General features: G+C 44.2%; 2 protein-coding genes across 2 annotated transcripts; one reads left to right on the forward strand and one right to left on the reverse strand.

The window, feature by feature from the left end:
- The first annotated feature begins 2,978 nt into the window (after nucleotides 1-2,978).
- LOC123077848 (reticulon-like protein B1) lies at nucleotides 2,979-5,710 on the forward strand. Its single transcript, XM_044500182.1, has 5 exons — nucleotides 2,979-3,382; nucleotides 4,561-4,741; nucleotides 4,844-4,985; nucleotides 5,073-5,142; nucleotides 5,237-5,710. The coding sequence occupies exons 1-5, from the start codon at nucleotides 3,082-3,084 to the stop codon at nucleotides 5,401-5,403; spliced, it is 861 nt and encodes a 286-aa protein (XP_044356117.1). The 5' UTR covers nucleotides 2,979-3,081; the 3' UTR covers nucleotides 5,404-5,710.
- Nucleotides 5,711-6,281: 571 nt separating this feature from the next.
- LOC123077847 (uncharacterized) lies at nucleotides 6,282-12,389 on the reverse strand. The gene is made up of 14 exons (XM_044500180.1): nucleotides 11,836-12,389; nucleotides 11,047-11,168; nucleotides 10,860-10,948; nucleotides 10,752-10,787; nucleotides 10,426-10,519; nucleotides 9,714-9,756; nucleotides 9,537-9,637; nucleotides 8,435-8,996; nucleotides 8,123-8,360; nucleotides 7,463-8,031; nucleotides 7,238-7,376; nucleotides 7,098-7,166; nucleotides 6,895-7,014; nucleotides 6,282-6,750 (listed from the first exon to the last, which is right to left on the reverse strand). The coding sequence occupies exons 1-14, from the start codon at nucleotides 12,048-12,050 to the stop codon at nucleotides 6,637-6,639; spliced, it is 2,511 nt and encodes an 836-aa protein (XP_044356115.1). The 5' UTR covers nucleotides 12,051-12,389; the 3' UTR covers nucleotides 6,282-6,636.
- Nucleotides 12,390-13,122: the final 733 nt, after the last annotated feature.

Consider the following 13,122-nt stretch of genomic DNA (forward strand, 5'->3'; position numbering starts at 1 on the left):
AGTGGCAGCTATATGCAGGGATCAGAATGGACTATTCATCGTTGCATCGGCTATTACTCTCATTGGAATAGATGATCCCACAACGCTGGAAGCCTTGGCAGTACGGGAATCACTCGCTTTGGCGGAGGATCTCTATGAACGAAGTGTCTTTGTAGCGTCTGATTGCAAGATTGTCATCGACGATATTAAGAAGAGGAGTGCTGTTGTGTATGGAGCTATCATTAGGGAGATTTTAGACCGATCTAGTTCTTTTAATTGTTGTTCTTTTAGCCATGAATTTAGGAGCTCGAATTTCGAAGCTCACAAACTAGCGAAGCATACTCTCTCACTTGGGATTGGCCCCATGTTTGGTTAGGCAATCCGGGTGATCTGTCTTTTGTTCCTGTAAACATTGTGACGACTTAAATAAAGAGCTTCGTGAGTTTGTCTAAAAAAAAAGCTGTGAATTCTTCCTTGGCTCAAAAAAGAAGCTGTGCTATACTAGTACGTGTGATTCCCTTGGAACCTGTAGTTTGCGTACTCGAACGTGTTCCCGCTCGCGTAGTTTTGGCCTCGTCGTTTGCTCAGCAAAAGCGTTGCACGTCTGCGATTTCCTTCAAACGCAAAGTGCCAGGGCAGGCCAGGATTCCCGTGGTGCATCTCCACGCAAGGGTGCGCAAACAGCTGATTCCGCATGGGACCCGCGCGGCTAGAACAAATCAAAAGGGCGCAGAGATTCCGAGTGCAAGCAAATCGCGTGGCCCCAGTCCAGCAGAAAAGTGAAGGGGGTGCAGTGTGGGGTGGTGCCCGCCACGTTGATTCCACGGCCCTTTCCTGCGGCTATATCAACGGCTGGTCCTCCTCCCGTGCTCTTGTGCTAGGTGTACACCAGTCCTTCCCACGTTTTTTATTGATTAGAGAGAATCTCTCTTATACCATGGCTCTCCTATCAGATGGCAAATATATTATTTTACAAATGATGTTTTTTTCGGCGGCATTTTAGTTTAAGATAAATCACGTCACATGTTTTAATTTAACAAGAGTTTACACACATTGCATGCCTCGGATAGGCTTCTCGAGTAAAAAGAAATGGTTTGTTGTGTTTTTCTCTAAACAAGATAAACAACCGTATTATGAATTACATTCATACGACATGATGTGTTTTGAGCTATATGATCATGAAACATGGAGCACTATGTGAATCTTTTTTTTTCAAGATAACAGAAGATGATCCTCCTCAATCTCCAAACCCAATAATACAGACAAATGTCTATGAAATATACAGTTTCAAAGTAAAAAAGAAAATCCACTAGTTTAATGCATCCCAAACACTTCCTATTGAGTATCCTAGAATTTCTCATGTCACATGCATCTAGGGTTATACACGTGTACATGTTTTTAACTTAACCTTTTTTATAAGCTCACTGCCCCTCTCTCCCTCCCTCCCTCCCTCCCTCCCTCTATCTATCTCCACACACATGCGCGCGCGCGATTGTGGGAGATCGTGATGAGTTATCAGGCTATGGATGCCCATTATGCTCCAGAAGTGTGTGGGCCGGAGGGTGTTAGCACTCGTCTCTTCGACCTGGATTGAATTGTTACGGCACGGGCAATGGAAATAAATTTAAATTAATTAGGCCTTAGGCTTATAGTTTCACTTAGAGTTTAGGCAGTATTTTTCCCTTGCGTCTGAAAAACGAGTCAAGAAACACTAATGACAACCCTTCAAGTCAATGAAATTCATAAAAGCAGGGAGGTGAATAGGATATTGTTCTCATGGCAAAGTTGGACGAACGGCTTTCGCGGGACTAGCCACACACATTTTGCAAGACATCTGGGCCAATCCTATGATTGAAAACCACACACACTAGAAGAATTTTCCAACGTAACACCGCGGTGAAACAAACCCAAGCTAGATTTTGGCATAACCAAATGCAAAAAATCATCTCCACATCCAACCAACTCAAGGCTGTTGGGAATAAATGACCACTGCAAAATTATCAAAAGCCAATAACTACCCTAGTACGCACGCATACCCCTTGGCGGTTGTCCTCTAGGCCTCTAGCGTCTCGGGCGGCTAGGGTTGCTCGCCTCTTGTCGGCGCCGGCAGGTCTACTCCGTCTACTATGGCCTTAGGCCATGGAGGCGTGGTGGATCTCGGTCCTTGCAGGCGGAAGGGCTTCATTTTCTTTTCAGATATCTTTATGTGCTTGTTTAGGGTTTGTGTCATGTTCAGGAAGGAGAGACGACAGCGGCTCCCTGAAGATGGAATAATGTTCGCCCCACCTAGCCCCCGTCCCAACGGTGCGTCTAGCCTTGTCGGAGGGCGTGTGGAGGTGTGTCTTCGGTGGATCACGTGGGATTTTGTCGACACTTGTCTTCGGTGCATCTGCTTGGATCCAGTCTTTGTTCGCCTGCAGTCTTTGTTCGCCTGCGTTTGCGTGTCTGCCGGTTGGATCCTTCCAATCTATACTTCTCTTCATCAACGGACAATGGTGGTTGTTGTTATGGTGCATTGGCCCTATGGAGCGTTAGCACAACGACTTTCGGATTGTCTACCACAACAAGATTTGCACAACTATGGTGAGGGAGGCGTAATGAAGGCGGCGTGCCTTCGGCTCGCTACAGCGATGGTAGTCGTCACTAGGTGTAATTTTTTACTTTTAGTGCGCTCTGTACTATCTTGACGGTTGATGAATGATCGAAAGTTTTCAAGAGTAGAGAAAAAAAAGGCAATAATAACTTCCCAAAATCCATGTCCACGGTTCACCAAACCTACTGGAGTACTTGCTTGTGGATTTTGGTTTTCCTTGTGTGCTCGTGTACACGAAGCATTTTCTTCAAACTCTACCAGGGGACATGTTGGTCCGTGGCAAAAGCACCCCGCCGTCCACCCCGAGTCCTCACCCCGCCCGCTCTCCACCGTCCAATCCAAATCCAACGTCCCCGATCTTCCGATCAGACCTAAACCCCATCGCATCTATAAAACCCCACCACGCTAGAAATCCTCCTCCCCCGCATTCTCTTCCCCCTCAACTCCCACGCGCACCGGCACCACCCCTTTTCTTGCGGAGCAGCGTGAGGGTTTCGGAAAGCTAAGCTATGGCGGAGCAGCCGCACGCCGAGGACGCGGGCCACAAGCCGGAGACCCTGATGGAGAAGATCGCCGACAAGCTCCACGTCGGCGGCGGCGACCACTCCTCCTCGTCCTCCGACTCCGACAAGGAGGAGCACCCGCGCCCCTCGGCGCCGCCCGCTCCCGCCCCCGCCCCCGCCGCCTCCGAGGTCACCACCGCCTCCTTCGCCGCCTCCGCCTCCGCGGCGGCGGCCGATGCCAAGAACAAGATGTTCCGCCTCTTCGGCCGCGAGCAGCCCATCCACAAGGTCCTCGGCGGAGGCAAACGTATGGCCCCATTACCGATCTAACTGATGCTCGTTTTTTAGTGCTTTTGCTTGAAACGCGTAGATCGGATCGGAGTGGGTGGATCTGGACGGGCTTGGACCTTGGGTTTCGTACTAGATCTGGTATAAGGCACTGATTGGGCAGTGCAGGTGAGGTTTAAGCCTTCCTTTTTGGGCGGCTGGGTTTGTTCAGATCCACAGGGGCGGTGCGTCGCCAAAGCCAACGCTCCAGTAGCGACCTGATTTACGCTGGTGGTTTCGAATTTGGTCAGTGCAAGCTGTCTCCATATGAGTTTTGCCGTGGTTGTGCGATCTGATCTTTAAGATTCCCCCCTTGTATTTATGGTGCTAAAATGGACACTGTCCATATGTCTGGGCTGCTAAAATAGGATTTTAATATTCCATATGGCTGGGCTTCTAAAATAGGATATTACTATTAATAGTACCATTGAGTATTACCCGCGCTTGAATGTATGTTTGTCAGTTTGTGGCAGAATCATCCTCAGGCGCTCAGTGAATTCTCTGCTGTGTCCTTGCCAAGTCGCTAGTGTATAGAAACATTGTTTCTTGTATGAGAATTATCACCATATATGTCTCTTAGGTTTGTTTTCTCTGAATTTTAAATAAAGAAACAATAAACCTTGTGGTGTTATTGCTATTTCCTCCCTTTCTCAAACTTACAGACATTTTGGAATTATTGAAGTTCAGCTTAAGATTCTCTATAGAATTACCATGATTTTGGAGGACCTATGCGCCATTAGTCGTTACACATTGCAATATAACTAATACTCATGGACTAAAGAAATAGAACTACGATGTGGTTTCTGTGTATGGTACATTTGTGTCTTTTTTTTTGCTTTGAACTTGAGCTGTTAACCATAGGCTGAAAACATGCAAATCTAGAGGGCATCCTTACTCTGTTGTGAATCCTTAACGGGTAGCAGAGGTTAAACAACTAGTTGTGTTTTTTTGCCTTCCATTGTCACTCCATAAATTTTCGCAGACCATCCTGCAACATTTTTGAACTGTTATATTCTGTTTCTACTCCTTAAGCACTGCCAAATTTTATCTCCGTCTTGTATTATATCGTGACTAAGATGTCATTTGTGAGCACATGTTATGTAATTTCACGATCTGCCAATCTTGCTGTTGTATTCACTTTGTTTCTCTATTCTGCAGCTGCTGATGTGTTTATGTGGAGGAACAAGCACATCTCTGCTGGAGTACTAGGTGGTGCAACTGCAATCTGGATCCTTTTTGAATTGCTTGGCTACCATCTTCTGGCTTTCCTTGGCCATGCTCTCATATTCTCTCTGGGTGTTCTCTTTCTCTGGTCTAATGCCTCATCATTCATTAACAAGTAAGCTATCTTCATCCCAGTATCACAGATTACATGTGCGTACCCTTGCACGTTCAAGAGCTAGTATTTAAAAATGAGTTCTAAATTCTGCAACCATTTCAGGTCTCCCCCAAAGATTCCCGAGGTGATCATTCCTGAAGATCTGGTTGTCAACATTGCGCTATCTACGCGTCATGAGATCAACAGAGCCTTCGCAAACCTTCGTCAGATTGCTCTTGGCCGCGACATAAAGAAGTTCCTTATTGTATGTCTGTTCTGCCATTGTTTACCAAGCGTTGTTCCTACATCAATCTGGATTTGTCTCGTTTAACTTATTTTTACAAAACTGTAGGTGATTGCTGGTCTATGGCTGCTTTCCATTCTCGGCAGTTGCTGCAACTTCTTGACGCTGTTCTACATTGGTAAGGGATCTCAACTGAGCATACCATTTTTAGCACCTCTTCTTCCCAATATGGATTTGGCTAACAGTGGATCTTTCTCTTCTATGTCAAACAGTTTTTGTGGTTCTGCACACAGTTCCCGTAATCTATGAGAAGTATGAAGATCAGATTGATACCTATGGTGAGAAGGGGTGGATTGAGGTTAAGAAACAGTATGCTGTGTTTGATGCCAAGGTTCTGAGCAAAGTGCCGAGGGGCCCCTTGAAAGACAAGAAGAACTAGAAACGAGTGATACCGTGTGCCATCGGTATGGAATGATGGCGACTGGTTCGTGGCTGCCCTTGTGGTATGAGCACCAAATTTCTCACCAGTTGTCTTGTGTTATGTGTAAGACTGTTTTCGTTGTTTGCGACTTTGATGAGAGTAGCCTGGGTAGCTTACCCTCCAACAGTAATGCAGAGGCAGCACTTGTTTCGCTGTACCGCTGTTTGATTTTTGATCTGTTAAGGTGTCGCATGGGTACGGTTTCTAGACGCTGATTTTGCTGCTTGCATTGCTGCAGTTTGGAGTATTGATGATGTTTTATCAACTCGTTGGGCTTTAGATGTCATGCACTACTCGTTTCTATTGTACCACTATCACTGTTATTACTGAAATCAAACAAACGATGTTAGCATTTAATTGCTTGCTTACTTTTGAAGGCAGAGCTACTAATAGCGATGTCGACAGGTTAGCCAAGTTTGCTCATTCACTAGATCAGGGTCGCCACATGTGGCTTGATGCTCCCCATGACCCTTTTTGTATCCCACTACATGTGGAATTTGAGTAATAAAGCTTGGTTTAACCCCTAAAAAAAACCACTATCACTGTTGAAAAACAACTTTTTGTGCTATTAAAGCCCAGTCTGCGTATGTGCTATATATTCAGAGTGCATCGTTGGCACATAATCGCTGGAGTTTCTCTACCACATCAAGTAGGAGTGGAAACTTACCGACTAGTGTCAGTACTCACAAATTGTACTGTAGTGAACTTCAGACATCAAAGGGACCGCTCATTCACATTACAAGGATTAACTATAAATCTTTGAGAGATTTATTATTTACAGTACACGATGAAATCCTAGAAATCTCTGACATTGCATTATTTTAAACAAAGAAACATAACTAAGGAGTTTCACTAGATTCATGAGAGAAGCATACTGATACAGACTGGCACGCTGATACTGTTTTGTGGCCAACCACAACCTACCAAGTAGTATGAACTACCTATACACAAGACATGGTAGATTGAGAGATGCACACAAAGGAGCAAAACTAAAAGAAAGAACAAAATCAAAAGGATCTGCCCTGCAGATTCATTATTAGTGTAGTGGTACAACAACCGAACACAGGCAAACTACAGTTTTACGTGGCGATAGGCTGTCCTTTCATGTGTTTGACAAAAGAAACCGGGCCTATTTTCTCGTACTTGTTCGCCATCTATTCTACTTTCCGAATTATGTTCATACACTTGTGTTCACAGGAAGTACGTCAACTGCTCCTTCTTCCTCGACCCGCCTTCACCATACAAATCATTCCATTGCTTCAACTCACCCATTATGGAACCTTCAGCAGCAAAGCTCGCCGCCACCTGCAATTCCAAGTTTGTGAGACATTAGCACGTTCTAATGTATCGAAGTTATCAGCTTTCAGATCCACTGTTATATATTAACGGCTTCTACTACATGCTTGCATTTGCGAATACTATTTGCATTGTACTAGAAAACCAGTTCACCTGGGTCTTTGCTTCTTTCAAATCTGCCATGTTTAATGGCCTTAGAATGACCTCCTTGTCTTTTTCTTTCATCTTTGAAGGATCTAGTGGAGTGCCGCCTTTTTCCAGTTTCTTCTTCTCCTGGAGATATTTGAGTGTTAGCTTCAGAAATTTGACAGGTTTTTTCATCGATACAATGCTTAGTATGGTGATGATTAGATTACCAGTTCCTTCTTCCTTTCCTTCTGTATCAGTTCCCTCACAGGGCGATATGCCGCCGTTGTGCAAAGGTTCTGTGCAGAGCAAACTGAGTTAGCCAAGAAGTGTTTTAAGTGGAGAAAGATTCATGTCTCATGATACTAACCTTGAGATCACTGCCACTGTATCCTTCAGTCATGGTTGCTAGTTCCTTATAATCTAGACCTTCATCAACTTTCTCCTTTGACAGAAGCCTCTTCATGATCATTTCCCGATTTTGCACTGATGGTAAGCCAACCATGATTCTATGAAACCAAAGGAGCATGCGCTTCAGGCAAAATGGTAAACAAAAAACAACGCTAGGGATCGATTTCAAGGAAGGGATGCCAACCTGCGCTCAAACCTTCTGATGATAGCCTCGTCAAGATCAAAAGGACGGTTGGTCGCAGCAAGAACAAGAATTTTTTGATCGGGTCTTGATAGGAGACCGTCCCAGTGTGTCATAAACTCATTCTTAATCTTCCTCATTGCCTCATGCTCTCCAGCTCTGTTTCGCTGCCCAAGCATGCTATCAACCTCATCGACGAAAATGATAGTGGGCGATACTTTAGCAGCTAAAGTGAACAGTGCTCTAACATTCTTTTCGTCTTCGCCAAACCACTTTGATGTGATAGTCGACATTGATACATTGATGAAACTTGCTTGAGCTTCATTTGCAATAGCCTTGGCTAGCATCGTCTTGCCAGTTCCAGGAGGACCAAAGAGTAATATACCTCTACAGGGCTTAAGAAGACCCCCCTTGAAGAGATCTGGCCGTCGGAGGGGTAGCATGACAAGCTCTTGAAGGGATTCTTTGATATCTTCCAATGCACCGATATCATCAAATGAAACTCCAATTTCATTCGCGGGTATCACTTCTGGTCTGATGCGCTTTTCAAACTCATTATCTGGGGGCACTTCCTAAATGCAATAAAAGAGGAATTGCAGATGGGTAAATTAGTTTCCTGGAACTTGCACAAAGTAACATTAAAGTGGCCAATAGTTATCTTACTGGTAGTTTTGCAGGTGGAGGTGGATTCTCTGGTTTCTTTGGTTCTGTTTTGCTCTCAAGAGGAGGAGCTGGAGTAGCGGCAGCAGGAGCTGCTGGTGGCAGCAAAGTTGCAGGTTTTGTTTCCAATTTTGCAGCAGTCGGTACAATTCCCTTTCGAGCGTCAGTATGCCTTTCCAACTTCATGGTGTCCTTATCGCTCATCTTGTTCTCTTGAAAAATTTCCAATGCATGGGACAAGCTGCACAATTGAAGAGTCATAAACCAAGGCAGAGATGATGAAGCCAACAGACAACTATACCAAAATGCAATTACCTTTTAGCAGATAGAATTAGTTTTCCGTTCCGGTACTCTGGGTCTTTATGATTCATCAAGTGGTAAGAAACTGCAGATACCACAATCTCCTCAATATACTTACTGAGGCCCATTGTATCGGATAGACATATTGAGCCTAAATCAAGACACTCGAGATCATTCTCTGCAAGGACTTCCGTGATATGGTTCCGATTATCTTGAAACTGAATAATCTTCATATCTTCTTCTAACTGGGAGTTCCAGCTTACAAGGCAATTCTCATTTTCGGGCGGCTTGATGTCTATGCTATATGGGAACAAAGCAGATAGCCTGTCATCCAGCTCGTCATCATCAAAGTCCATATCCACAATTCTTGAGCCGAGAAGTAGCACTGGCCCTTCAAGCTTGGTCAGTAGTTTCTCAAATAAGAGATACATTTTGGGGGACTTGTGAAGAAACTTCTCGACATCTCTTATGTAGAGGACAATAGGGCTCTTCTTAGATACTTTATGCAGAATCTTGTACAACGCTTGTACCAACATTTTCTCATCAAAAGTCCAGCTACTAGCACGTCTGAGAGGAGCTGCAGCGCAAAAAGAAAAAAATATATGCATAGTGTGAAGCAGCAGCGCAACAAGAAATAGTGAAGTTAACCTACAGCAGGAGAAGCAGTGGAAGTGTGGAACAAACTTGGCAACAAAGTGATACAGCTCATATATTCTTCTCTGTTCATTTTGATTCCAACTTTGTGCATGAGATAAGTGTTACTGATCTGAAGGGTACTAGACATGCAAGCATGTGTGTCCATACCTTCCAAGTAAAAATGTTGAGTGTGTATCACTGAACACTGAGGTACATCGACAGAAAGAACATAAACAAACTACTTCTCGTCGATTTGTGCATCACTTCCATTGTGGCAATAGTTGCCCTTAGATCTAATTCACTACCTTGCAAGTCGGAAATTAATAACAGATCACCATTTGACATGCTAAGCAAGTAAACAGCATAATGAGGAAATGCTCAAATACACACAAGGCATAAATACATGAAAACTAATAGTTTCCTCAGGGTCACGAAATTTATTTTGTGCCACTGCAAGTCTTTCAAAAGGACATGCTATGACCTGAATTACTTGGAGGGCCTTGCGATGCCAGGCTACTCATATCGGATGAAGTAGATGCATTTCTTCTGAGCCTGGGTATGCTGTTTGTACTTTCAGAGCTCCTGGAAATTTTATAAGGAAATAAGTAAATGCTTTTTGTTTCTGTAATGGGTCCACTATAGTGAAATTTTCTCACACCTTAATTTCATGTCGGTCATACTGTTTTGCCTACGCATACCTCCTGCAACATAAAATGAAAGTACATCAATGAATATACAGATACAAATTCTGCAAGTAGATACACACAATGGGAATCATGTTCTACAGTGCATGCATGCAACTGAATTTAGTTATGCCCAAGAGCGAGTATTGATATTCCTTCACAGCATTCAGTCTAAATGAAGGCCAAGTTAGGTAAAGTCAGTATAGTGGTCAATGCTTTATTCGCAGGAACTGCACCGGGTGAGGAACTTCATTTATGTTCTAAGATAAAACATGAAGTTCATTTATTTTTCAAGTAAATTCAGGAACTTAATTTAGTCTATCAGTTCCACAGATCTTCTGATCGTCTAGAACTCTGCTGTTTGAGTACTTGTTTTATTAATCAATGAATTCAAATGCACACGACATACATAGTGTCAATATATGAGAAAAAGGCATACACCCTCTTTTTCTTCTATGAATAAGAATGGACTCATGATTTGAGGCTTCTAGTATGTGTGGAATCACTAAATCAGTGTAATATTGATATGAAAATACATGTTCCATCCAGTTTGCATAAATAGGATTGTACATGGATGTTCTCATCAACTGTTAATCATTGACCTGAGTTGAACATATTTAGATAAAAACTGAAGTAGGTTACTACCACTACAGAAGAACGAATACAAACTAAATGCTGAAGCATCACCTCTGGATTGCTCCTTCTGTGGAGTCATCGTAAAAGACTGGAGTAATCCAGACATCTTTTCAAGAGTCGTCTCAGAGATGGATCTTGTAACAGACTGATGAGAAGAAAAATACTCTCCAGTTAGCAGCTATTAGATAAAATTTACCAATATTTTCCGTCGACAGACTAAAAAGAATCAGTGAATGATGCAGAACAAATTGTGCCGACGTATCAAAAATAAGCTCATGGGAGCACCAAATATTCAGAAATGGAAACATCGGAAACAGTATGCAACTATGGCAAATTTGAAGATCAAAAGCAGAACCAGTGGTATGCTAACGTCTTACCTGTTCGCTGCCTCCGGTGCCGTATTTGCCGTGAAGCTGCAAGGAACACCACTGCATTACAACATATCCAGAGATGCGTAAGGACTCAAATGCTCCGGTGAAACTCACCTTTATGAGAAAATCTGTAGGATCCAGCAGGAGGATTTTCGCCTCGAAATAGTGCGCGAGCGCCTTGGCGAGCATCTGCTGGTAAAGCTCTTCAAGAGAGGAACTTGGCCTTAGATTACTTGGTCCGAAGCAGCGGAAGTATGGTCAAGCAAAGTCCTTGAGCTGCTGTGATGAAGATGGTTTTTACCTGCAGGGCCTGACAGCAGAATCGCACGGCTAGCCGGAGCAAGATTCCTGGTGTATTTGGAGATCTCTGCTTGCTTCAGGTGAACGTATGCGGCGCTCGTCAGCACGACGCGTGTTTGCTCACTGCAAAGGGGCGATTGAGGGGGAAAAAAGACAGGCATGGATGAGGACTGCATGAGGTGAAAAGCAGAATTGTACACGCGAAAACAGAGCTTAGGGCGTGTAGTCTATCAGTGAGCTAGTGTCGTGCATGGTTGGCTGATCCAAGCAGGTTTTGCTCATAAAACTGACAACTACTCCCTCCGTTCCCAAATATAAGTCTTTCTAGAGATTCCAATAAGTGACTATATACGGAGCAAAATGAGTGAACCTATACTCTAAAATATGTCTACATACATTCGCGTGTTGTTGTCCATTTGAAATGTCTAAAAAGACTTATATTTAGGAACGGAGTGAGTAGCTGTCACCACCTTTCATGGACATTTCAGAAAGGAGAAAGAGAAGATATTTCACTTCTTTCAGAGACGCAAAGCTCCATGAGGCCGAAAATTACACCCAAACTCCGGATTTCTCTTCTTTTACATGCAAAATATGCAGTTCATATGTAAATCTAATTCATGCACATCTCACAGAAATGAAGGGATTTTCCCCACCAAAAGATCAGCCCAAAAAAATCCGAGACGATGGAAGGTGACGGGACAGCTTCTACAGTCCCATGAAAGGAACAGCCGAGAGTCTCACTCACATCGTTGAGAGATGAACGTTTTTGCGACGGAAGGAGAACGTTTACCTGAGGTAGTAGGGGAACTCGTCGAAGGTGACCTTGCTGTCCCTGCCGTCGACGACGAGGCGGCGGAGCTCGTGCTCCACCCGCTCCAGCGTGACCCCGGCCCGCGCCGGGCCTCCCGACCCTCCGCCCGACCACGGCGCGGACGCCAGCCCCAGCCCCACGCCGACGCCTATCCCGATCCCCACCGCCGACATCACCATGTGCTTCCCCTCCATGCCGGCCGGCCGACTGAGCCGGGTCTCCCTCCGACGGCGATGCGAACCAACGTTGAGCTAGCGTCTCCTCCTCCGCGGACCGCGCGCGGTGTCTGCACGAGAGTGGCTAAAAGAGATTGGAGAGATCAACGGGGGACGGACGACGACGACGACAGCATCTGGCTAATAATGGATGGTTTTGGCGACATGGATGGGAGGGGGAGCGGGAGGGGGTGGCGCAAGTGTCGGGCCTCTCTGCTCGTTGCGGGTGTGTTTGTGCAGCGCTGTGCAGGTTTCTCGTATGTTCTTGGCTGCTTAGCCGCGGGAGGGGCAATGGGGGCTGGGCACGCGGCCGCGTACGTGTGCAGTGTGCAGTGTGCTGGAGTATATGAAAGGAGGCGATGAGGATGGGCATGGGCGCGTGTGTATCATTGCTGCGATCGTTGGAGAGGTGGCAACGACATGCAGCATGGCGCTATTGGATACAGGGACTCTGGGTTTCACTGAATTATGCGCCGGTCTTCAGTTCCTCAAGCCTCATTTATTTGTAGGATTTTTAAAATAATTCTAAAGGATAGGATTTTTAAAGAAAAAAAAAATCTTTGGAGTCTTTGGTCTGTAGGAATATATTCCTATTCATACCTAGGATAGGAACTAATCCTTCACATTTAAAAAAATATTAGTCTAAACTCAATTGAAAAATTTCTATCCTATGCATCACATAACATCTCTTGCTCTATCGGAATTGAGACTTTTTCCGATTTTCCTGTTCCTATGATACCTCTATTGTGTGAACTAAAGGAGGCCTCACCCGCAAAAATAATAATAAAGGAGGCCTCAAACTTCAATGTAGTACTACCTTCATTCCTAATTACAAGATATTTTGGATATATAAAATATATACAGACCGAAAAGAGTGAACACTAAAACACATCTATATACAACCGGTTAAAAAGAAAGTTAGGACATCTTATAGTTTTGAATGGAAAGGGTAGTATTTTGGGTTGAACTTTGATCGTAGATTTAAGTAAAAAAATGCAAGTCATATGTATAACTAAAATAATATTGGTGGAAGTTCTTTTTTTTAGAAAAT

This window comes from Triticum aestivum, chromosome 3D (assembly GCF_018294505.1).
Source record: "Triticum aestivum cultivar Chinese Spring chromosome 3D, IWGSC CS RefSeq v2.1, whole genome shotgun sequence".
NCBI classification, from domain to species: Eukaryota; Viridiplantae; Streptophyta; class Magnoliopsida; order Poales; family Poaceae; genus Triticum; species Triticum aestivum.

Excerpts from the sequence above, each read along its gene's own strand:
- LOC123077848 (XM_044500182.1), top strand. The coding sequence starts at position 3,082 with ATGGCGGAGCAGCCGCACGCCGAGGACGCGGGCCACAAGCCGGAGACC. Across the intron at positions 4,742-4,843 it reads GCCTCATCATTCATTAACAA|GTCTCCCCCAAAGATTCCCG; the intron begins GTAAGCTATCTT and ends CAACCATTTCAG. Across the intron at positions 5,143-5,236 it reads CTTGACGCTGTTCTACATTG|TTTTTGTGGTTCTGCACACA; the intron begins GTAAGGGATCTC and ends TATGTCAAACAG.
- LOC123077847 (XM_044500180.1), bottom strand. The coding sequence starts at position 12,050 with ATGGAGGGGAAGCACATGGTGATGTCGGCGGTGGGGATCGGGATAGGC. Across the intron at positions 10,788-10,859 it reads CTACAGATTTTCTCATAAAG|CTTCACGGCAAATACGGCAC; the intron begins GTGAGTTTCACC and ends TGTTCCTTGCAG. Across the intron at positions 10,520-10,751 it reads GCACCGGAGGCAGCGAACAG|TCTGTTACAAGATCCATCTC; the intron begins GTAAGACGTTAG and ends TCTTCTCATCAG.